This window comes from Anticarsia gemmatalis, chromosome Z, assembly GCF_050436995.1.
Source record: "Anticarsia gemmatalis isolate Benzon Research Colony breed Stoneville strain chromosome Z, ilAntGemm2 primary, whole genome shotgun sequence".
Lineage (NCBI taxonomy): Eukaryota > Metazoa > Arthropoda > Insecta > Lepidoptera > Erebidae > Anticarsia > Anticarsia gemmatalis.
The window spans coordinates 9,696,729-9,722,199 of NC_134776.1; the positions used below are offsets into that span (position 1 = coordinate 9,696,729).

The following is a 25,471-nucleotide window of genomic DNA, read 5'->3' on the forward strand; positions in this document are numbered from 1 at the left end:
TCTCCATACCAAATTTCATGCAAATTGGTTCAGTAGTTTAGGTGTGATTGAGTAGCAGACAGACAGACAGACAGACAGACAGACAGACAGACAGACAGACAGACAGAGTTACTTTCGCATTTATAATATTAGTATGGATTTGAGCGGTGCACACAGTATTAAATAGGTAGGTATATTAAATTACACTCAAAAATTATAAACCATACATATAAGCTACATAAATATAAATGTTAATATAAATAATAATACCAATTTTAATAATTATGCCTAACTACATGCTGATTATAGTCATATGTAATATATGTAGCTGTGTGCATGAGTATGTTACTTTCCACACGGCTACTCATAATTATGTTTCATTTGTCTTACATAAGAAGCTGGGTCCACACGATACAGGTAATACAGGTATACCTAGTGTGGGGACCACAGTATTCGCAGATTGATACTCAGCTGTACAATCTAGTAGTCTGAGATTTAGATCTCACTGTAACTTTTTGTGCTTTTTCTACTATTTTGTTGATTCGCTCCGGCGACATCTCGACATTATCAAGTGAATATAGGTAAAAGTTCGAAATAAAAGAATTGTTCGGACTTTTACCATTGCGAGTTGGTAAATCTTAGGTTATACCGGAAAATCTTAGAATTTACCACCGTTCGGGCTTTTACAGTGACATATATATGTCGTACGTATCGTCGTACGGGGGTTCATAATTGATAATATGATGTGACGGAGGGGTGTGGGTTCTCTGGGTTTTCTTCCTCCATCATCATAGTATAGGCACAGAATAAGTAATAGTACTACCGTACAGAAGGTCCACTTCTGAACAAAAGTGAAGTTTAGGCATAAAAAAATATACTATAAACGACTACTAACGACCGCCACACGAAATTGAAACTTATCGCGCTGCGCGAGCGTTCATACTCCATTGGGTATCGCCGCGCGTCTCCGGTTCCACCGCCGGAACACAGGGTTATCACTAGTCGATATAAATATTAAAATAAATCAATAAAGAGAACAGTGTGTACCTATGCAAATACAATACTTCAAAACATGTTAATCTGTTCCTAATAGTGTCTGAAAAACCCATTAACCATTATAAAATAAAATTATAATTGTATTGCTGTCTGGCCATTAAATAAATATAGGTATCTACATAACTATACTATAGGTAAAATCAAAGAAGCGAATAGAACGAACGATTGGCCGCCGCCACTTTTTTAATAGGTATTCCGTGGATTGCGCCGACGCGGCGACGATATTAAAAAATGATATTTATATATTTATTATATTATTATGATATTTTCGATTCCGAATTGTCTTTGTTCATGCACCCATAAACACTACATAATCTTTTAGCTTTTTTACGGGATTTTTGTTGTTTAGTGGACTTTTATTTTTATTTAAACAGAAAACAGAATATGAAAATAGATAAGTGTAGCTGGCACTAAATCGCGCGACGTGGCCAGCGAGATCGCCGAGTGGAAACCTACTGAGATAGGCCGCATATGCGGCCCGGCGGCCAATCATACCTACTCTGCGGAATGGAACCCCCCTGGTATAGGTACCGGTAAAAGTGGCTGAATAGGGATGCAGGGGTGAATAGGGATTAGGGACGAAACCAGGAACGAAATATTCGTTCGATTTGTGAGAAAACAGTGGTCACACAGGTTGTAATTTTTAAGGAAATTAAAAGTAGATTATATGTTTGTTAAATAGGAACCCATTTCAAAAAAAAACTGTCATCTAAATGTATTTTTTTTCTTTCAAAGTGCGACTGTTATTTCCTGCCAAAAATTGCTGTCTAAAACTGGTAGGGCTCTGTGCTGTTTTACCATTGCTGCCCGAAGAAAAAAATTTAGAGGGATGGGCTTACATTTATCAGAGATACGGTATGGCTGGCGAAGATATACAGATCAAAAAGTTCATCAAATACATGGAGAAACAATGGTTACTCGATGATTTTATAAAAGTGTGGTGTGTATTATATATGGAGATACTCATCGAACTACAAACTTTTTGGAAGGGTGGCATAATAAATTAAATAAAGCTGTTGGAAAAAAATCACCGAACTTGATGCAACTATTGCACGTACTTAAAGAAGATTCCTCTCTTTATACTGAGCGTAATATACAAAAGAGAAATAATGTGGCACCAAAAAGAAAACGGGTTCGGAACACTGTACTCAATGATGAGTTTATACAAGAAGCACAGCTCGAATTAATAGAAGGTTCTGTGACAGTTGGCCAGTTGGTTCTAGAGATTTTGCGGCATTAATAAATATCAATTTACGATTAAAGTTCAGAACTATTTCAATTATTTCATTAAGTATTAAGATTGATTGTGATATGCTAATTAATTTTGTGTTACATTGTTTATGTACCTATTATTTGTAATTTCAGTGACATTAATGGGTGAAAATTTAAATGGCGCGTATTCAGTTGATTATAAGTTGATATTATATTCAATATATATATTTACATATATATCGTAAATATCTGACAGGGGAATCAACTGAATACGCACGATTTCAAGTTTCACCCTGAAATCATTCTAAATGTTAGGTATGTACCTACCTATAATTTGTATATTCTGTGACATTAAAGGGTGAATCTTGAAATAGCGCGTATTCAGTTGATTATAAGTTGATATTATATTCAATATAATTATATATTTCCATATATATCGTAAATATATGACAGGGGACTCAACTGAATACGCACGATTTCAAGTTTCACCCTAAAATCATTCTAAATGGTCATATTTATTAAAAATTGATTATGGATTTCAATGGTTTCATTTAATTAAACAAAGTACTGTAACTCTTTGGGACATTTTGTTCCCGATATGTAACCCTATTACTGATAAGAAATAAAAAAATAGTCAATTTCCTCTTTCTACATGACTGTACCATTATATTCACAATAACTCTATTTGGAATAAAATCCGCGTTTCCAAATAGTTCGATCCGTCAGTATAACAAATTGGAATAAAAACGTCCAAACAGTTCGACTATCGAACTACTGGTAGGACTAGATGGAATAAACGAAAAAACCGTGGCATTGAGTCACAGTGTTACTAATCGGTACTTTTTTTCCCAATGGGTAACAGTGTAACACAAATTGGTGTGACTCAACGGGAACAAAGGAAAATTCTCGGCGAAACAAGAATCGCGGTATATTATGGCGGTGTGTAAAAAGATCGATGTGCACGGGGTCTATAACGACCGATGCAACTGTAACAAGCATTTTACGGCAGTCGCGTCATACATGTGAGGCAAGTAATATTGAAAATGAATTATTTATTGCAATGAATAAGACAAAAAAAGAACTTTGTAAAACTTTACGATTATTCCCAGTAGTCCCCTCTAGCAGTGGCGAAGGGTCATTTTTTACAAAAGGTAAGCCGGAGCTATAAGTCATTGTCTAGGTATAGTACCTACATATTATGTACATCGTAAGAATACCGACGTAAAAGTAGCGTATTACTGCATAATACAATATGAGAGTATTATCTACATTCGACTACAGTATCTTATTTCTCTCTACAGACTAATAATACATAGGTACTTACCATGTGCTACCTAATCATGCTTGTTTTGTATTTAGTTACGTCTTCAGTAGTAACACCTATTTAAGATAACGTAGGTATATCGAACGATTGATGATTGTCTCGCACTGGTTGTTTAATAACTTATTATACAAGCAATTTAGAATGTATTCATCAACAATAAAATATCAAACACATTATGGATAAATGCAGAACACTTTTATTGTAATGAGTTTAACCTATAAATCTGACAAAATGAAAATTTACTCTAATAGAAACATGCAAAACAATTACTGTTTAATATACTGATACATTCACAATTATGCACAAACACAATTATTAAGGAATAATGTAGTAATAAACACAAATATTCTAATTTGTTATAGAGCGCGCGAAAGACGTAAACAGTAAACAAACATGACCTAATGTCAAACTGGGCAAACACGTTCAACTAATACTTAAGCAGGATGCTTAGCTTATATTCTCCATCTCGCTCTTGCACGCGGCTCGCACCGCGACAGAAACATGCGTAAGATCATGTGTCCGCCGCGGCGCGAGCGCTGTAGCACGAGGCAACCCGCTCTTCCTCCGGCTTGCTCGCCACTATGCAGCGCGGTGCGAAGCGCGATCCAAAAGGTCGTAAGCGACATCGCCGCCATAGTTTTTAATGTACGCGATTCTCGATCAGCGCCTCCGGCTTATTTCATTATTATTACTTCACGTTGCGTTTTTAGCGGAGCGTAATTTTTGAAGGGTAGGCGTTTTCGTACTGTTTCGATTAGATTAATGATTCTAGTTAAAGATTTTGGTTTAAATATTGGTGATTATTAATTAATTGTGTTTTATTTGGCAATAGTAAACAATTAATTTAACACTAATATTAAGTCTGTCCAGAAAGGGAAGCCGATAGGAATCGAGTTGTATGGAGCCTTCGCCACTGCCCTCTAGACCTGTCCCCCGGAGTGACTGCTGGGAATTGTCTTCCCAGTTGTCACCGGGGTGACAATTCGTGCCGACTGTTCCCTTTGAAAGCTGACTAGAGGGGACAAATGGGAAGTATGTTTCTCAGTTGTCACCGGAAGGGGGGGGAGGGGGGTGACAATTGCTACGATTTAAAATAAAAAGTGCTATTAGATTTTAGATTTATTATTTGTTATGCCATATAGAATTAAATAAAAAATAGTCACAATGTCAACACGCTAACAACAGAAGAAAAAAAAATTAAGTTATTTGTGCACGATGAACGCATAAAACACATTTGTAAATAGTAAATTAGGCACATAAACGCATAAAGTAATACGTAAAAATTAGATTGCACATTGTTTACATTATATATATTAATATTAGCATATTTTTGATAATAATTAACATTTAAATTCTTACTTTATACGTTTATGTCAAATTCATTATTTAGAAATATCATTAACAACCTTTTGTTTACATAGAACTTTGTAGAAACACGAATATTATTATTAGAACCTTCCAGTTAATAAGAATCATACGAAGGAACAATCGCGAAACACCGAGCGCCGGCGATCCTTCGATTAAACACGCCGATCGTTCCCGAAAGTACAAGAATAAGAAAGACGTATTGGTAAAACGCGTATGCGCGAGCGAGACGGAAAATCTCTAGAACATCGCGCGGCGCGACACGGCGCGCTTGATCTTTCGCTATGATTCTAGAAGCAATGTTTGTGAATATAAATATGGACGCGCGCCGAGTAGCGGCAGTTTAAGTTTTAAACTCATCAAGTGAAGATCGTGAATAAGTAAAGTAAAGTAAAGTACATAGTGAATAAACCGTACATAGTAAAGTATATGAACAGTGTATAGTAAATAGTTTATAATACAGTCCACATTGAAGAAAATTGAAGAAAATAAAATAAATATATTACTTCGCAACCGGTGTTCTTATTGGAAGAATATTAGTCCTCCACATTGCTGGTCACTTCGAGCGCCGGATTGGAACATTGCAAGAACAAAGGATGCCGGTTACGCGAAGTCTTAAAGGAAGAATAACCGAACAGTTGGCGACATCGGAGACTACTACTGCCCTCACACCAGCCACAGAGATACTAAGTACTGCGACCGCGTCGGAGTCAGCGACCTTGTCGGGGTCAGCGGCCGCGACAGTACTCGGGTCAGCGACCGCCAATATAAATACGATTACGGCTCCTACCGCGAAATCTGTCCGCACAGTGAAGACACGAAGATCGTCGCGTACAACAGGGTCTCGATCAAGGCGAATTATTGAGGCTGAAGAGGAGGTTGCCGCGTTAAAGCTCGCGCTCGCCGAAGCTAAATTAAAGCGACTGCGCGTTGAGGCAGAGGATGAAGACTATGACTACGCTCCTTCGTCGGTTGCGGATGAGGAAGAGGACGACGCACCTAGCCGGGTAGAAGAATGGCTGAACAAGACCACGCTTCCCAAAGAAGTGAAGGATCCGGAATGGCGAGGACAGGACACTATCAAGGAAGAAAATCAAGCACACAGGAAAGAAGGTGTCCCTGCGCGTCAGCCGGACGTCACTTCATTGGCAGAGGCGCTCACACAGGCAGTGCGAATGTCCAGAGACGCACCGAGGTACATACAGGAGCTACCAGTCTTTAACGGAGAAATTAGTAATTGGTTGGCGTTCCGCGCCGCCTATCAGGAAACAAACCAAATGTTTTCGAAAATCGAAAATATTGCCCGCATAAGGAAAAGTTTAAAGGGAGCTGCTCATGAAGCAGTGAGCAGTATGCTAATCAGCCAGCCGGACCCACAAGCCATCTTAGATGCTTTGGAACGCCGATTCGGAAGACCGGACGCACTGGCTATGAACGAAATGCAAAAACTAAGAAATCTGCAGAAAATTAATGACGACCCACGTGACTTATGCATATTTGCGAATAAAGTGTCTAACATCGTCGCTACGATTGAGGCTCTTAGAAAACTACAATATTTATACAATCCAGAGCTAGTGAAGATTGTTCTAGACAAATTCACACCAATACTGAGGAACAAATGGTACGACTTCAGCTACAGCTCCAAAGAAGATATACCAGATCTCAAGAGGCTCGCCGTATTCTTAAACTTGGAAGCTGACAAGTGTGGTGTATTCGCGCAACCCGAAGACGTCACCGTGAGGACACATGAAAAAACCTTCAAGAAGAGGGCGGAGCGCACCTACACAGCCAACGAAAGAAAACCTCAGTGTCTGGTATGCAAGAAGGAACACCAGCTTACCGACTGCCGACGATTTCGTAGCGCGAGTGTTAACGAAAGGTGGGACATAGCAAAGAAGCATAAAATATGTTTCCGCTGCCTACTTAGCTCACACAGGCGCGAAAACTGTCAATCCAAGGCATGTGGTGAAGACGGATGCGACATGGCTCACCATCGTTTGTTGCACCACAGAAAAGATACTGTGAAAGAGCAGCCGGCAACTACGGCATCAGTAGAGGTCACGTCAGCCGCAGAAGTTGTGAAAAATACTAACGCCGCAAGAAGTCGTCAAGCCCTGCTGAAGATTGCGCCGGTTACATTGGTCGGTCCGAATAGCACCAGGGTCGACACCTTCGCACTGATGGACGACGGGAGCACCATCACCCTGATCGAAGAAAGCCTAGCGGAATTATTAGGTATCGACGGCCCGCGAGACGACATGTGGGTGCAAGGGCTTAACGAGACGGCGAAACACGAAAACAGCAAGAGAGTGGACGTAACCATACGAGGTCGATACAACTCCAATGGCCAACAGTATAAAATGCGGAATGTACGCACTGTGCAGAAACTAATGTTCACGCAACAAACGATTAGCCGAAGAGACGTCGAAAACTGCGCACATCTGAAGGGTATAGAAGACCAGCTAATATACCAAGATGCTCGACCAAAAATCCTTATTGGACAAGACAACTGGGAGCTGTTAGTAGCGCTGGACATCAGGACTGGAAATCGAGACCAACCAGTAGCAACTAACACCAAATTAGGCTGGGTCTTACATGGATGCCGAACTTCTAGGATAAGGACAGTTGACTTCTGTGGATACACTACTAGCCCAGAAGAAGATGAAAAACCCATGGAGAAAATGATGAAAGAATTCTTTGACCTGGAAGCACTCGGAGTAGAAGCAAAGAAAAAAAGGAACGACCCTGACGAACGCGCCTTGGAGATACTCAATGCACACAGTAGACGGTTGCCCGAAGGACGTTTCGAGACCGCCCTTCTTTGGAAGAATGAAAACAGAATAATCCCGAACAATTTTGACAACGCCTTCAAAAGGCGGTTAACCTGGAAAAGAAACTGGACAGAGAACCGAAACTTAAAACACAGTATGAAGAAAGGATTCAAAACCTCCTTAACTCAGGATACGCGGAAATTGTGACCACACCTGCAGCGCCTGGAAAAACTTGGTACCTGCCTCACTTTGCTGTATGCAATCCTGCTAAGCCTAAGATACGACTTGTGCATGACGCGGCTGCTAGATCACACGGAACAAGCCTAAATGACATGTTGCTCTCTGGTCCTGATCTCTTGCAACACCTGCCTGGAGTCATCATGCGATTCAGACAACACGCTTTCGCAATCTCGGCCGACATCAAAGAGATGTTTATGCAAATCAAAATAAGGGAAGAAGATCGAGATGCGCTGAGATTCCTGTGGCGTGGAGACAATAGAGGGAATAAAACACCGGAGGAGTATCGGATGACATCTGTGATCTTCGGAGCCACATCATCACCATGCACCGCGCTATACATCAAAAACAAAAACGCAGAAGAACATCGCGAGACGTATCCTCAAGCGGCCAAGGAAATTATCAGGAACCATTATATGGACGACTTTATAACAAGCTTTCCGACCAAAGAAGAAGCTGTCCGCGTGTCGAAGGAGGTTGATGAAATACATAAGAAAGCTGGTTTCGTGCTTCGAGGATGGACATCGAACGATCGGTCTGTGTTACAACATTTTGACACAGATCAGGAAAATAAGATTTTACCAATCGGCGGTAACACGGAGAAAACATTGGGCCTGTTGTGGGCGACCGGTAAAGACTGCATCAGCTTTCATCTGAACGAAAATAAGACGCCACCTGAAGTACTAAAAGATACACGTCCCCCAACGAAAAGAGAAGCTTTGAGTATCATTATGTCACTATTTGACCCACTTGGTCTGGTCTCTCCTGTAACAACACCAGCAAAGAGATTGATGCAAGAAACGTGGCGATTTGGCACAGGATGGGATGACCCCATGCCCGAAGAATTACAGCCTCGCTGGTCAACGTGGTTGAAAAACCTGCTGGCAATCAAGAGCCTGAAGATCGCACGCTGTTACAACATTGGCCCGGCGATACAGGAAAGGGAATTGCATACCTTTGTCGACGCCAGCGAAGAAGCCTATTCAGCTGCCATCTACATCAGGATGCTGCGCGCCGACGGAACTGTACATGTGGCATTGGCAGTAGGGAAGAGTCGCGTCGCGCCATTGAAGCCTACCTCAATACCTCGACTCGAACTTCAAGCCGCTCTGCTAGGCGCACGATTAGCACGCACGACGGAACAAGAACACGACTTCGTGTTCACCCGAAAGGTGTACTGGAGTGACTCCCGCACAGTACTGGCGTGGATAAGAGCTGAACCACGCACTTTCAAGACGTTCGTTGCGCATCGCCTGGCAGAAATTGAAGAGCTAACTAAGGTGAATGAGTGGCGGTGGGTTCCAACAAAGGAAAATGTAGCTGACGACGCAACCCGAGATACACCCGCAGACTTCAACTCAGGACATCGATGGTTCCATGGTCCCGACTTTTTAAGAAAACCAGAAGTGGATTGGCCCTCAGAAGAAGTCAAGCCAATTGTCGAGAAAACAGGTGAAGAAAAATGTCTCGTCACGCTAGAAAGAGGCACGCCAATGTACTTGCCGAACATCGAGAATATCGCTAAGTGGCAAACACTGATACGCGCTACAGGAAGAATGCTGCAGTTCATCGACCTGTGCAGAAAAAGAAAACACGTTACAGCTGTAACCAGAAAACGTGCCAAGGAAAAGCAGGAAAATGACCCAACCTGGAAGAAAAATGAACGCAAGAAGAAAGGAAATGAAACATCAGTGAAGACTGAAGAAAAGAAAAGGCTGATTCCCCTCGATGCAACCTATCTACAAAGAGCTGAAAATATGTGGATACGAGCGATGCAGGATGAAAGCTACGCACAGGAAAGGACAAGGATAGAAAACGGTAATGCGCCGACTGGAAAAGATCGACTAGCCAATCTAAGCGTTATCATCGGCGAAGATGGCTTGCTGCGCCTACGGGGAAGAATTTCAGCTGCACCCGGAATTAGTGTAACCACGACCAACCCTGTTCTGCTTGACGGCCAACATCGATACACGAAAATGTATATCCAGCACATACATGAGAAAATGATCCACGGCGGAGTAGAGCTGGTTGTGAACGAACTGCGACAGCGGTGTTGGGTGACACGAATACGCCCGACGGTAAAAAACGTTATAAGGAATTGCCAGAGATGTAAAATAAGAAGAGCAAAGCCGACTAAGCCTTCGACAGGAGACTTACCAGCAGCTCGACTAACTCACGGCGCAAGACCCTTCTCTTACACAGGGGTCGATTACTTTGGTCCAGTAGAAGTAACAGTAGCCAGACACAGAGAAAAGAGATGGGTAGCTCTCTTCACCTGTCTCACTGTAAGAGCAGTACACTTAGAAGTGGTGCCGTCGTTAAGCGCAGACTCGGCTATCTGCGCGATAAGAAGATTCATCGGGAGAAGAGGAATGCCGACAGAGCTGTGGTCGGACAACGGAACTTGTTTCAAAGCAGCCGACAAGGAGCTACGGGAAGCCTGGAGAGCAATGCAGGAAGAAGCGAGTGTACACCATATAAAGTGGCGCTTCATACCCCCCGCCTCACCTTTCATGGGAGGGGCATGGGAGCGTCTAGTACGGAGCGTAAAAGAAGCCCTTCGGGTCACACTCCGAGAAAAGCATCCCAGCGACGAAGTTCTACATACGCTCCTGGTCGAAGCCGAGAACATTCTAAATTCGCGTCCTCTCACCCATGTGACGGTCAACCCCGAAGAACCGGAAGCTCTAACGCCAAATCACATTCTACTGGGTCCGAGCTGTCACGTGCCTGCGCCTGGCAGTTTTAGCGAGAACAATGAGGCCACTCGAAGTCTGTGGAGACGAGCGCAGCAACTAGCAGACACTTTCTGGAAGCGTTGGGTAAAAGAATACAGGCCATTACTCCAACACCGGCGGGAGCCGCACGCATCTGGTACACCCCTGCGTGTCGGCGATGTAGTAATCATCTGCGATTCCAACCTACCGAGGAATGTGTGGCCAAAGGGACGAGTGACACGCGTCTTCCCTGGCAAAGACAACGAGATACGAGTTGTAGACATCACTACCAGCAACGGTCATGTCTTGCGGCGACCATGCAAGAAGGTCATCGTGCTACCAGTTGAATCGCAAGATGCGACGGCGGGAGAAATGTGCACGATGAACGCATAAAACACATTTGTAAATAGTAAATTAGGCACATAAACGCATAAAGTAATACGTAAAAATTAGATTGCACATTGTTTACATTATATATATTAATATTAGCATATTTTTGATAATAATTAACATTTAAATTCTTACTTTATACGTTTATGTCAAATTCATTATTTAGAAATATCATTAACAACCTTTTGTTTACATAGAACTTTGTAGAAACACGAATATTATTATTAGAACCTTCCAGTTAATAAGAATCATACGAAGGAACAATCGCGAAACACCGAGCGCCGGCGATCCTTCGATTAAACACGCCGATCGTTCCCGAAAGTACAAGAATAAGAAAGACGTATTGGTAAAACGCGTATGCGCGAGCGAGACGGAAAATCTCTAGAACATCGCGCGGCGCGACACGGCGCGCTTGATCTTTCGCTATGATTCTAGAAGCAATGTTTGTGAATATAAATATGGACGCGCGCCGAGTAGCGGCAGTTTAAGTTTTAAACTCATCAAGTGAAGATCGTGAATAAGTAAAGTAAAGTAAAGTACATAGTGAATAAACCGTACATAGTAAAGTATATGAACAGTGTATAGTAAATAGTTTATAATACAGTCCACATTGAAGAAAATTGAAGAAAATAAAATAAATATATTACTTCGCAACCGGTGTTCTTATTGGAAGAATATTAGTCCTCCACATTATTAAATAAAAATGTCAGAAGACAGTTATATAGAATCAAAAAATAAAAAAATCAACATGATGTTTCCTTTTATAGATACAATCACATACTTTTTATTAATTTAAATTAACACCGATCGTTTTTTTTTTTAATTTTGTACAAATCGCACAATTTATTTTCTACGGCAACACAGAGGATAGTTTTGTTTTCCAAAATGTAGGTAGAAACATATTATTCTAACTGACGATACATTTCCTAACATAAACTTCGTTCGTTCCACCCATTGTGTTACTCACTGTTGTTAAATACTACAAATAATGTCTGGGAATAGTGCATGTGCCAGTTTGGGTGAATCGTCTTTTGTGATAATACAAAGAGGAGTTGGAAACATTCTGCTTCGAGCAGGACATCAATTTTATAAGAAAAAACAGTACAATACTGGTCTTTCAATATGGGAGTGTAGTCAGAGAAGGAAAATGTGTAAACGACGTATCAGGATAAAAGTGAGTATTTAAGTATTTCTTTAACTAATTACTATACACATCACATGTCAATATGTCAATAAAGTTTTTGGATATAAAGGAAGTACTAATAAATGCTTTTTAAGAAGAGAAAAATCCGATTATTCCCAGTAGTCCCCTCTAGACCTGTCCCCCGGAGTGACAGCTGGGAATTGTCTTCCCAGTTGTCACCAAGGTGACAATTCGTGCCGACTGTTCCCTTTGAAAGCTGACTAGAGGGGACAAATAATGGGAAGTATTGAAAAATGGGTGACAATTGCTACGATTTAAAATAAAAAGTGCCATTAGATTTTAGATTTATTATTTGTTATGCCATATAGAATTAAATAAAAAATAGTCACAATGTCAACACGCTAATTTTCGTACGAAGCTACCATAGCATTATAACATTGAGGAACTGCTGGGTAATTTTGTGTAGTCAAATCTTGCTTGCATCTGTAGAGGTGTTCGTCGATTTCATTTTTGGCTGGTGTGCATGTGTGAGCAGTTTCTTCAACAATATTTCCGTCCTGAAAAGTAAAAAATCTTTCTATAGCATCTAATTATAGGACCCATAATAGATCAGCCTCTAGTTATCGGATACTTACTAATAAACGTTCATCTCATACCTATCAACCTAATTAACAAGTTATTAGTACTTCCTTTATATCCAAAAACTTTATTGACATATTGACATGTGATGTGTATAGTAATTAGTTAAAGAAATACTTAAATACTCACTTTTATCCTGATACGTCGTTTACACATTTTCCTTCTCTGACTACACTCCCATATTGAAAGACCAGTATTGTACTGTTTTTTCTTATAAAATTGATGTCCTGCTCGAAGCAGAATGTTTCCAACTCCTCTTTGTATTATCACAAAAGACGATTCACCCAAACTGGCACATGCACTATTCCCAGACATTATTTGTAGTATTTAACAACAGTGAGTAACACAATGGGTGGAACGAACGAAGTTTATGTTAGGAAATGTATCGTCAGTTAGAATAATATGTTTCTACCTACATTTTGGAAAACAAAACTATCCTCTGTGTTGCCGTAGAAAATAAATTGTGCGATTTGTACAAAATTAAAAAAAAAAACGATCGGTGTTAATTTAAATTAATAAAAAGTATGTGATTGTATCTATAAAAGGAAACATCATGTTGATTTTTTTATTTTTTGATTCTATATAACTGTCTTCTGACATTTTTATTTAATAATGTGGAGGACTAATATTCTTCCAATAAGAACACCGGTTGCGAAGTAATATATTTATTTTATTTTCTTCAATTTTCTTCAATGTGGACTGTATTATAAACTATTTACTATACACTGTTCATATACTTTACTATGTACGGTTTATTCACTATGTACTTTACTTTACTTTACTTATTCACGATCTTCACTTGATGAGTTTAAAACTTAAACTGCCGCTACTCGGCGCGCGTCCATATTTATATTCACAAACATTGCTTCTAGAATCATAGCGAAAGATCAAGCGCGCCGTGTCGCGCCGCGCGATGTTCTAGAGATTTTCCGTCTCGCTCGCGCATACGCGTTTTACCAATACGTCTTTCTTATTCTTGTACTTTCGGGAACGATCGGCGTGTTTAATCGAAGGATCGCCGGCGCTCGGTGTTTCGCGATTGTTCCTTCGTATGATTCTTATTAACTGGAAGGTTCTAATAATAATATTCGTGTTTCTACAAAGTTCTATGTAAACAAAAGGTTGTTAATGATATTTCTAAATAATGAATTTGACATAAACGTATAAAGTAAGAATTTAAATGTTAATTATTATCAAAAATATGCTAATATTAATATATATAATGTAAACAATGTGCAATCTAATTTTTACGTATTACTTTATGCGTTTATGTGCCTAATTTACTATTTACAAATGTGTTTTATGCGTTCATCGTGCACATTTCTCCCGCCGTCGCATCTTGCGATTCAACTGGTAGCACGATGACCTTCTTGCATGGTCGCCGCAAGACATGACCGTTGCTGGTAGTGATGTCTACAACTCGTATCTCGTTGTCTTTGCCAGGGAAGACGCGTGTCACTCGTCCCTTTGGCCACACATTCCTCGGTAGGTTGGAATCGCAGATGATTACTACATCGCCGACACGCAGGGGTGTACCAGATGCGTGCGGCTCCCGCCGGTGTTGGAGTAATGGCCTGTATTCTTTTACCCAACGCTTCCAGAAAGTGTCTGCTAGTTGCTGCGCTCGTCTCCACAGACTTCGAGTGGCCTCATTGTTCTCGCTAAAACTGCCAGGCGCAGGCACGTGACAGCTCGGACCCAGTAGAATGTGATTTGGCGTTAGAGCTTCCGGTTCTTCGGGGTTGACCGTCACATGGGTGAGAGGACGCGAATTTAGAATGTTCTCGGCTTCGACCAGGAGCGTATGTAGAACTTCGTCGCTGGGATGCTTTTCTCGGAGTGTGACCCGAAGGGCTTCTTTTACGCTCCGTACTAGACGCTCCCATGCCCCTCCCATGAAAGGTGAGGCGGGGGGTATGAAGCGCCACTTTATATGGTGTACACTCGCTTCTTCCTGCATTGCTCTCCAGGCTTCCCGTAGCTCCTTGTCGGCTGCTTTGAAACAAGTTCCGTTGTCCGACCACAGCTCTGTCGGCATTCCTCTTCTCCCGATGAATCTTCTTATCGCGCAGATAGCCGAGTCTGCGCTTAACGACGGCACCACTTCTAAGTGTACTGCTCTTACAGTGAGACAGGTGAAGAGAGCTACCCATCTCTTTTCTCTGTGTCTGGCTACTGTTACTTCTACTGGACCAAAGTAATCGACCCCTGTGTAAGAGAAGGGTCTTGCGCCGTGAGTTAGTCGAGCTGCTGGTAAGTCTCCTGTCGAAGGCTTAGTCGGCTTTGCTCTTCTTATTTTACATCTCTGGCAATTCCTTATAACGTTTTTTACCGTCGGGCGTATTCGTGTCACCCAACACCGCTGTCGCAGTTCGTTCACAACCAGCTCTACTCCGCCGTGGATCATTTTCTCATGTATGTGCTGGATATACATTTTCGTGTATCGATGTTGGCCGTCAAGCAGAACAGGGTTGGTCGTGGTTACACTAATTCCGGGTGCAGCTGAAATTCTTCCCCGTAGGCGCAGCAAGCCATCTTCGCCGATGATAACGCTTAGATTGGCTAGTCGATCTTTTCCAGTCGGCGCATTACCGTTTTCTATCCTTGTCCTTTCCTGTGCGTAGCTTTCATCCTGCATCGCTCGTATCCACATATTTTCAGCTCTTTGTAGATAGGTTGCATCGAGGGGAATCAGCCTTTTCTTTTCTTCAGTCTTCACTGATGTTTCATTTCCTTTCTTCTTGCGTTCATTTTTCTTCCAGGTTGGGTCATTTTCCTGCTTTTCCTTGGCACGTTTTCTGGTTACAGCTGTAACGTGTTTTCTTTTTCTGCACAGGTCGATGAACTGCAGCATTCTTCCTGTAGCGCGTATCAGTGTTTGCCACTTAGCGATATTCTCGATGTTCGGCAAGTACATTGGCGTGCCTCTTTCTAGCGTGACGAGACATTTTTCTTCACCTGTTTTCTCGACAATTGGCTTGACTTCTTCTGAGGGCCAATCCACTTCTGGTTTTCTTAAAAAGTCGGGACCATGGAACCATCGATGTCCTGAGTTGAAGTCTGCGGGTGTATCTCGGGTTGCGTCGTCAGCTACATTTTCCTTTGTTGGAACCCACCGCCACTCATTCACCTTAGTTAGCTCTTCAATTTCTGCCAGGCGATGCGCAACGAACGTCTTGAAAGTGCGTGGTTCAGCTCTTATCCACGCCAGTACTGTGCGGGAGTCACTCCAGTACACCTTTCGGGTGAACACGAAGTCGTGTTCTTGTTCCGTCGTGCGTGCTAATCGTGCGCCTAGCAGAGCGGCTTGAAGTTCGAGTCGAGGTATTGAGGTAGGCTTCAATGGCGCGACGCGACTCTTCCCTACTGCCAATGCCACATGTACAGTTCCGTCGGCGCGCAGCATCCTGATGTAGATGGCAGCTGAATAGGCTTCTTCGCTGGCGTCGACAAAGGTATGCAATTCCCTTTCCTGTATCGCCGGGCCAATGTTGTAACAGCGTGCGATCTTCAGGCTCTTGATTGCCAGCAGGTTTTTCAACCACGTTGACCAGCGAGGCTGTAATTCTTCGGGCATGGGGTCATCCCATCCTGTGCCAAATCGCCACGTTTCTTGCATCAATCTCTTTGCTGGTGTTGTTACAGGAGAGACCAGACCAAGTGGGTCAAATAGTGACATAATGATACTCAAAGCTTCTCTTTTCGTTGGGGGACGTGTATCTTTTAGTACTTCAGGTGGCGTCTTATTTTCGTTCAGATGAAAGCTGATGCAGTCTTTACCGGTCGCCCACAACAGGCCCAATGTTTTCTCCGTGTTACCGCCGATTGGTAAAATCTTATTTTCCTGATCTGTGTCAAAATGTTGTAACACAGACCGATCGTTCGATGTCCATCCTCGAAGCACGAAACCAGCTTTCTTATGTATTTCATCAACCTCCTTCGACACGCGGACAGCTTCTTCTTTGGTCGGAAAGCTTGTTATAAAGTCGTCCATATAATGGTTCCTGATAATTTCCTTGGCCGCTTGAGGATACGTCTCGCGATGTTCTTCTGCGTTTTTGTTTTTGATGTATAGCGCGGTGCATGGTGATGATGTGGCTCCGAAGATCACAGATGTCATCCGATACTCCTCCGGTGTTTTATTCCCTCTATTGTCTCCACGCCACAGGAATCTCAGCGCATCTCGATCTTCTTCCCTTATTTTGATTTGCATAAACATCTCTTTGATGTCGGCCGAGATTGCGAAAGCGTGTTGTCTGAATCGCATGATGACTCCAGGCAGGTGTTGCAAGAGATCAGGACCAGAGAGCAACATGTCATTTAGGCTTGTTCCGTGTGATCTAGCAGCCGCGTCATGCACAAGTCGTATCTTAGGCTTAGCAGGATTGCATACAGCAAAGTGAGGCAGGTACCAAGTTTTTCCAGGCGCTGCAGGTGTGGTCACAATTTCCGCGTATCCTGAGTTAAGGAGGTTTTGAATCCTTTCTTCATACTGTGTTTTAAGTTTCGGTTCTCTGTCCAGTTTCTTTTCCAGGTTAACCGCCTTTTGAAGGCGTTGTCAAAATTGTTCGGGATTATTCTGTTTTCATTCTTCCAAAGAAGGGCGGTCTCGAAACGTCCTTCGGGCAACCGTCTACTGTGTGCATTGAGTATCTCCAAGGCGCGTTCGTCAGGGTCGTTCCTTTTTTTCTTTGCTTCTACTCCGAGTGCTTCCAGGTCAAAGAATTCTTTCATCATTTTCTCCATGGGTTTTTCATCTTCTTCTGGGCTAGTAGTGTATCCACAGAAGTCAACTGTCCTTATCCTAGAAGTTCGGCATCCATGTAAGACCCAGCCTAATTTGGTGTTAGTTGCTACTGGTTGGTCTCGATTTCCAGTCCTGATGTCCAGCGCTACTAACAGCTCCCAGTTGTCTTGTCCAATAAGGATTTTTGGTCGAGCATCTTGGTATATTAGCTGGTCTTCTATACCCTTCAGATGTGCGCAGTTTTCGACGTCTCTTCGGCTAATCGTTTGTTGCGTGAACATTAGTTTCTGCACAGTGCGTACATTCCGCATTTTATACTGTTGGCCATTGGAGTTGTATCGACCTCGTATGGTTACGTCCACTCTCTTGCTGTTTTCGTGTTTCGCCGTCTCGTTAAGCCCTTGCACCCACACACACAGTACTGGCGTGGATAAGAGCTGAACCACGCACTTTCAAGACGTTCGTTGCGCATCGCCTGGCAGAAATTGAAGAGCTAACTAAGGTGAATGAGTGGCGGTGGGTTCCAACAAAGGAAAATGTAGCTGACGACGCAACCCGAGATACACCCGCAGACTTCAACTCAGGACATCGATGGTTCCATGGTCCCGACTTTTTAAGAAAACCAGAAGTGGATTGGCCCTCAGAAGAAGTCAAGCCAATTGTCGAGAAAACAGGTGAAGAAAAATGTCTCGTCACGCTAGAAAGAGGCACGCCAATGTACTTGCCGAACATCGAGAATATCGCTAAGTGGCAAACACTGATACGCGCTACAGGAAGAATGCTGCAGTTCATCGACCTGTGCAGAAAAAGAAAACACGTTACAGCTGTAACCAGAAAACGTGCCAAGGAAAAGCAGGAAAATGACCCAACCTGGAAGAAAAATGAACGCAAGAAGAAAGGAAATGAAACATCAGTGAAGACTGAAGAAAAGAAAAGGCTGATTCCCCTCGATGCAACCTATCTACAAAGAGCTGAAAATATGTGGATACGAGCGATGCAGGATGAAAGCTACGCACAGGAAAGGACAAGGATAGAAAACGGTAATGCGCCGACTGGAAAAGATCGACTAGCCAATCTAAGCGTTATCATCGGCGAAGATGGCTTGCTGCGCCTACGGGGAAGAATTTCAGCTGCACCCGGAATTAGTGTAACCACGACCAACCCTGTTCTGCTTGACGGCCAACATCGATACACGAAAATGTATATCCAGCACATACATGAGAAAATGATCCACGGCGGAGTAGAGCTGGTTGTGAACGAACTGCGACAGCGGTGTTGGGTGACACGAATACGCCCGACGGTAAAAAACGTTATAAGGAATTGCCAGAGATGTAAAATAAGAAGAGCAAAGCCGACTAAGCCTTCGACAGGAGACTTACCAGCAGCTCGACTAACTCACGGCGCAAGACCCTTCTCTTACACAGGGGTCGATTACTTTGGTCCAGTAGAAGTAACAGTAGCCAGACACAGAGAAAAGAGATGGGTAGCTCTCTTCACCTGTCTCACTGTAAGAGCAGTACACTTAGAAGTGGTGCCGTCGTTAAGCGCAGACTCGGCTATCTGCGCGATAAGAAGATTCATCGGGAGAAGAGGAATGCCGACAGAGCTGTGGTCGGACAACGGAACTTGTTTCAAAGCAGCCGACAAGGAGCTACGGGAAGCCTGGAGAGCAATGCAGGAAGAAGCGAGTGTACACCATATAAAGTGGCGCTTCATACCCCCCGCCTCACCTTTCATGGGAGGGGCATGGGAGCGTCTAGTACGGAGCGTAAAAGAAGCCCTTCGGGTCACACTCCGAGAAAAGCATCCCAGCGACGAAGTTCTACATACGCTCCTGGTCGAAGCCGAGAACATTCTAAATTCGCGTCCTCTCACCCATGTGACGGTCAACCCCGAAGAACCGGAAGCTCTAACGCCAAATCACATTCTACTGGGTCCGAGCTGTCACGTGCCTGCGCCTGGCAGTTTTAGCGAGAACAATGAGGCCACTCGAAGTCTGTGGAGACGAGCGCAGCAACTAGCAGACACTTTCTGGAAGCGTTGGGTAAAAGAATACAGGCCATTACTCCAACACCGGCGGGAGCCGCACGCATCTGGTACACCCCTGCGTGTCGGCGATGTAGTAATCATCTGCGATTCCAACCTACCGAGGAATGTGTGGCCAAAGGGACGAGTGACACGCGTCTTCCCTGGCAAAGACAACGAGATACGAGTTGTAGACATCACTACCAGCAACGGTCATGTCTTGCGGCGACCATGCAAGAAGGTCATCGTGCTACCAGTTGAATCGCAAGATGCGACGGCGGGAGAAATGTGCACGATGAACGCATAAAACACATTTGTAAATAGTAAATTAGGCACATAAACGCATAAAGTAATACGTAAAAATTAGATTGCACATTGTTTACATTATATATATTAATATTAGCATATTTTTGATAATAATTAACATTTAAATTCTTACTTTATACGTTTATGTCAAATTCATTATTTAGAAATATCATTAACAACCTTTTGTTTACATAGAACTTTGTAGAAACACGAATATTATTATTAGAACCTTCCAGTTAATAAGAATCATACGAAGGAACAATCGCGAAACACCGAGCGCCGGCGATCCTTCGATTAAACACGCCGATCGTTCCCGAAAGTACAAGAATAAGAAAGACGTATTGGTAAAACGCGTATGCGCGAGCGAGACGGAAAATCTCTAGAACATCGCGCGGCGCGACACGGCGCGCTTGATCTTTCGCTATGATTCTAGAAGCAATGTTTGTGAATATAAATATGGACGCGCGCCGAGTAGCGGCAGTTTAAGTTTTAAACTCATCAAGTGAAGATCGTGAATAAGTAAAGTAAAGTAAAGTACATAGTGAATAAACCGTACATAGTAAAGTATATGAACAGTGTATAGTAAATAGTTTATAATACAGTCCACATTGAAGAAAATTGAAGAAAATAAAATAAATATATTACTTCGCAACCGGTGTTCTTATTGGAAGAATATTAGTCCTCCACATTATTAAATAAAAATGTCAGAAGACAGTTATATAGAATCAAAAAATAAAAAAATCAACATGATGTTTCCTTTTATAGATACAATCACATACTTTTTATTAATTTAAATTAACACCGATCGTTTTTTTTTTTAATTTTGTACAAATCGCACAATTTATTTTCTACGGCAACACAGAGGATAGTTTTGTTTTCCAAAATGTAGGTAGAAACATATTATTCTAACTGACGATACATTTCCTAACATAAACTTCGTTCGTTCCACCCATTGTGTTACTCACTGTTGTTAAATACTACAAATAATGTCTGGGAATAGTGCATGTGCCAGTTTGGGTGAATCGTCTTTTGTGATAATACAAAGAGGAGTTGGAAACATTCTGCTTCGAGCAGGACATCAATTTTATAAGAAAAAACAGTACAATACTGGTCTTTCAATATGGGAGTGTAGTCAGAGAAGGAAAATGTGTAAACGACGTATCAGGATAAAAGTGAGTATTTAAGTATTTCTTTAACTAATTACTATACACATCACATGTCAATATGTCAATAAAGTTTTTGGATATAAAGGAAGTACTAATAACTTGTTAATTAGGTTGATAGGTATGAGATGAACGTTTATTAGTAAGTATCCGATAACTAGAGGCTGATCTATTATGGGTCCTATAATTAGATGCTATAGAAAGATTTTTTACTTTTCAGGACGGAAATATTGTTGAAGAAACTGCTCACACATGCACACCAGCCAAAAATGAAATCGACGAACACCTCTACAGATGCAAGCAAGATTTGACTACACAAAATTACCCAGCAGTTCCTCAATGTTATAATGCTATGGTAGCTTCGTACGAAAATTAGCGTGTTGACATTGTGACTATTTTTTATTTAATTCTATATGGCATAACAAATAATAAATCTAAAATCTAATGGCACTTTTTATTTTAAATCGTAGCAATTGTCACCCATTTTTCAATACTTCCCATTATTTGTCCCCTCTAGTCAGCTTTCAAAGGGAACAGTCGGCACGAATTGTCACCTTGGTGACAACTGGGAAGACAATTCCCAGCTGTCACTCCGGGGGACAGGTCTAGAGGGGACTACTGGGAATAATCGGATTTTTCTCTTCAGATACAACGTCTTAGACAAAATAAAACCTTTTTTGAACTGAGTGCATGTTATTTTTTCGTGTTTTGCCTAAGGAGTTTTCCATTCAATAAGGTGAATAATAATATAATGAAATCTGAAAAAAATAACGTCGATATGTATTATTTTTGATCAATAGCTAATAGACACTTCATGTGCAGTGGGTATTTTTTATTTTTAAAATTATTGTAAAATTATACTGTTCCCTATATTGTACCCTGTCGAGTTACTTAAATTGTACCGGTTCAGTTTATGTAACCGATTGAAAATTTTGAATAATTTTTTAATTGATGGTGAATATATATTTTACAGATGGCGTCATGAGAACTGTACCTCTAATCCGGATATATGTGACCATGTTCCAATTAAATAAGGCAAAAAGATGATTGTTCCTATTCAGTTAGAATTTCCTAATGTTTAGTTTATATTATATGATTTTCGATAGCTGTTTTATGAGGCAAAAAGATAGTTATGTTCCTAATCAGTTAGAAGTTCCTAATTTTTAGTTTATGTTATATGATTTTTGATAACTATTTTTGTTAACTTTGAATTAATATGTTGAGAAGCTTTAAATTGTTTATTTTAATATAAGTTGCTAATTTTCTTAAATATTGTGATTCCAAAAGGCTGGTTAATTAGAACAGTACTTTTTTAAGGCTGATTATACTGAAGGATACAAATAAATCAATATTCTTATTAAATAGCTTTGCTTTTTCTTGAATAGGTTTTCTTTGGTACGATTTAAGTACCTAGTGGTCCAAATTAGGGTACCAGTTACGTTATTTGGACCGAAGGACAGCCTCCACAAAATCCTTTTTTTTCACTAGTTGCAACTAAGCTGCAATATTTATACCCTGATATCATGTAGCTGTTTAACCATGTTATTTCATCTAATGTCAAAAGTGGTCCAATATAGGTTACTCTCCCCTATAAAGCTATGTCAAAAGTATAATTTTTTTATAGTATTTAACTGAATAAGACGTGACGACCTGAATTTAAAGCGTTGTTTTTTCTTCTTTTGCTGCAGCCGACTTCCAATTTTCTTATTTTTCCTTTAGAGTCCGTTATTTTTTCTATTGAAACCGGAACAACGAAGGCTGTGAAGCATTTGATTGTCTATTTATAATTAATTTTACGAAAACAAAATAAAAAATCATAAATCTTCATATTTTTGGATCTGCAAGTTTAGCTACATTTACCTGTGTTGCTAATAACTACTCTTTCGATTTAAATCAATTTCAGCTGCCACCGAGGGCCACCAATTATTTTATTTTCAATTACAATAACTAAGCACTTTCTAGTGAGTGCGTACTGATAACGAAACACTTTTATTTTGTTTTGACATTTTGACGGTATTTCATATTAGCTGAAAAGGCTCAGGAATGACGAAACAAGGAAAATAGAGGGCTAAATTATAGACTCAGACACTCCAGAAAATGCAGCAGAATTGTCATAAATCAAGACAACATGCACCGAATGATGGTCACGTCAGACCCGTTATTATCACATTTGACACCGTCTTTCAATAAGAAAAAGCACAGCGATTTAAGCGAAGTAATTGCACTGCTACAAGAATAAAATTTGCAAAAAAATAAATGTGTATAACAGGCATGACGACAGTACTTAAGAACCAACGATTCAAAGCTATTAGGGAATAGATTAAGTAATTAGCTATAGTAATAATAATATACCATGGAATCTGGTTTTATTAAAGCAAATAGCTCCAATCTGACTAGAGTGGATTATAATGTTGGAATTTTTTTTGGCTTCAAATGAACTCTTTTTTGTTCCTCTGTATTCCGAAATGTGAAAGCTTCCTTATAAGAACATTATTATTTATCTTTAATCCTAGGTACCTATAATTTAATTTAAGCAGTTAACTTACGTAAATCTTTTATGACTAACACTGATAACATTATTTATTATTGTACTGTCAAATCTATTTTATATATTTTAGGTCTTCGGCCACCATACGGACATGATGCAATCAGCTATGTTCAAGTACAAAATAACAGAAATATTTGCACTGTGAAATGAAAAATCTGCCCCGAACACAAAATTCGCGCTAAGCTGTATTCAGTTACATTGGTTGTTGATAAGGATGAAGAAGAAGTACGAGGGTTGATCCAAAAGTAATGATAACGAAGGTGATACACGATGATAACAGTGAAAAAAATGATTTCATTTTTTACATAGTCTCATAACATGTTAATAAAATCAATTGATCTCTTTTTTAATCCCAATTTTCCCATAGAATTACCTTATCTTGCAAAACTCTCCCAAAATGCCCTAAAATCACTAGTGACTTCGCGATTGTCGCCAAATTTTTTGCCTATAAAGTGTTTTTAAAAAAATTGCAATTGATAAGATTAGCTAAGAGATGGATCTAGCAAATAGGATGGGTGATTGAGCAATCCGAAAGCCGTTTCTTGAATGGCAGCCACCGCAACTGCGACCTTGTGAGCCAGAGCTGGTCTTGATGAAACAGCACACCAGCACACACTTTCCTGAGTTTTTTTTTTCATGATAGCTTCCCGTAATCTTCGTGTTTGGTATTTTTAATAAAAGCCTATTATAATAGCTCTCTTTTTCAATTATTTTACTGAAGTGATTCTTTCAGTGTTTTGAAAAAAACACGCGGGAATCAAACATCGACCTTGAAACCTTGAATTTCTCCTTTGTTGGTGAGAAGGCTCTTTTCCAAGTCATGGATAGTTGTTTGGTTTTGGGATCAAAATGGTGGGTTTTTGACTAGTCTATTGTCAAATAACGAGACAAAAAAGTCCTTGATCCGTTTGGAACTTTCCAAGATTCACCCTCGAAATGTCGACACGTTTTCGCTTTCGTTCGCCTTTTAACATTTTCGGTTCCTGAGGCGCGGAAACGTTTTTCATGAGGAACTTGTTAGAGAAGACCCTTAAAATGCAACCATATGAGATGCCTATAATCTTAGCTACATATTTGATGGTCATTCTTTGATCTGCTAACACAATATCTCCAACTTTTTTGACGTTATCTTCAGTAAGGGCGGTGGAAGGCGTTTTTTTGCGATGTTCATCTTCAATTGAAGTTCTTCCAATCTAGAACTCTTTTCTGCAACGTGTAACTATGGGAAAAAGAAAAACAAAGTCCCTCGATGACAGCAACAAGTCGTCATGTACTTTAGTGGAATTTTTTTTCAGTCGAGGGCATTGACTGATTGCTCTAATGACATTTTTTACATTTTGATGTTTTCTCTGCGACAGCTCCTATTTAAGTGAATGTATTTACCAAATTACTTGGACTATTGATATGATTTTTTTACCCCGAGGTAGTGGATCTACAAGGAAGCCAAAAAAATGGTTTTTGTATATTTGCGCCGACTAGAAGTAGCCGATTATCATTACTTTTGGATCGACCCTCGTAATATCAGTGCAATGCCATGACTGTGTAGCTGTTCAAAGAGGCTGCAAACATGCCATGGCACGACTTAAGTGGGTTCATCGCAGGAGGTGGTAACATTTTCGTTGTAAATCAAAATTGCGCGGCGATAGCAGCGTGTCAACTGAATACTCCCCCGCGCTGCGTTGGATAGAAGACGCGCGTCTCGCGGGATCTTACCGTTGGCGAGTTATTGACCTCTAGATCGCCTGATAGGGTTACCCAGGTACAGGAGGGCAATGCTTAAATGGACACTTAGTTTGCCCCATACTCGTGGGAACTATATAGAGATTTCTGTAATTTAAAAACCTAAAC

General features: G+C 41.0%; 1 protein-coding gene across 3 annotated transcripts in view; it reads left to right on the plus strand.

The window, feature by feature from the left end:
- Positions 1-23,996, plus strand: part of LOC142986622 (uncharacterized) — a 26,205-nt gene extending 2,209 nt beyond the window's left edge. The window contains exon 2 of one of the 3 annotated variants that reach the window (XR_012960406.1): positions 1,410-2,730. Coding sequence is in view for 2 of the 3 variants with exons in the window: in XM_076135158.1 (XP_075991273.1) it covers positions 23,694-23,768 (75 nt within the window). In the remaining variant the exon portion in view is untranslated. Of the gene's footprint in view, positions 1-1,409; positions 2,731-23,693 lie in introns of those variants that run through there. The other 2 variants (XM_076135158.1, XM_076135159.1) reach the window with 2 other exon arrangements.
- Positions 23,997-25,471: the final 1,475 nt, after the last annotated feature.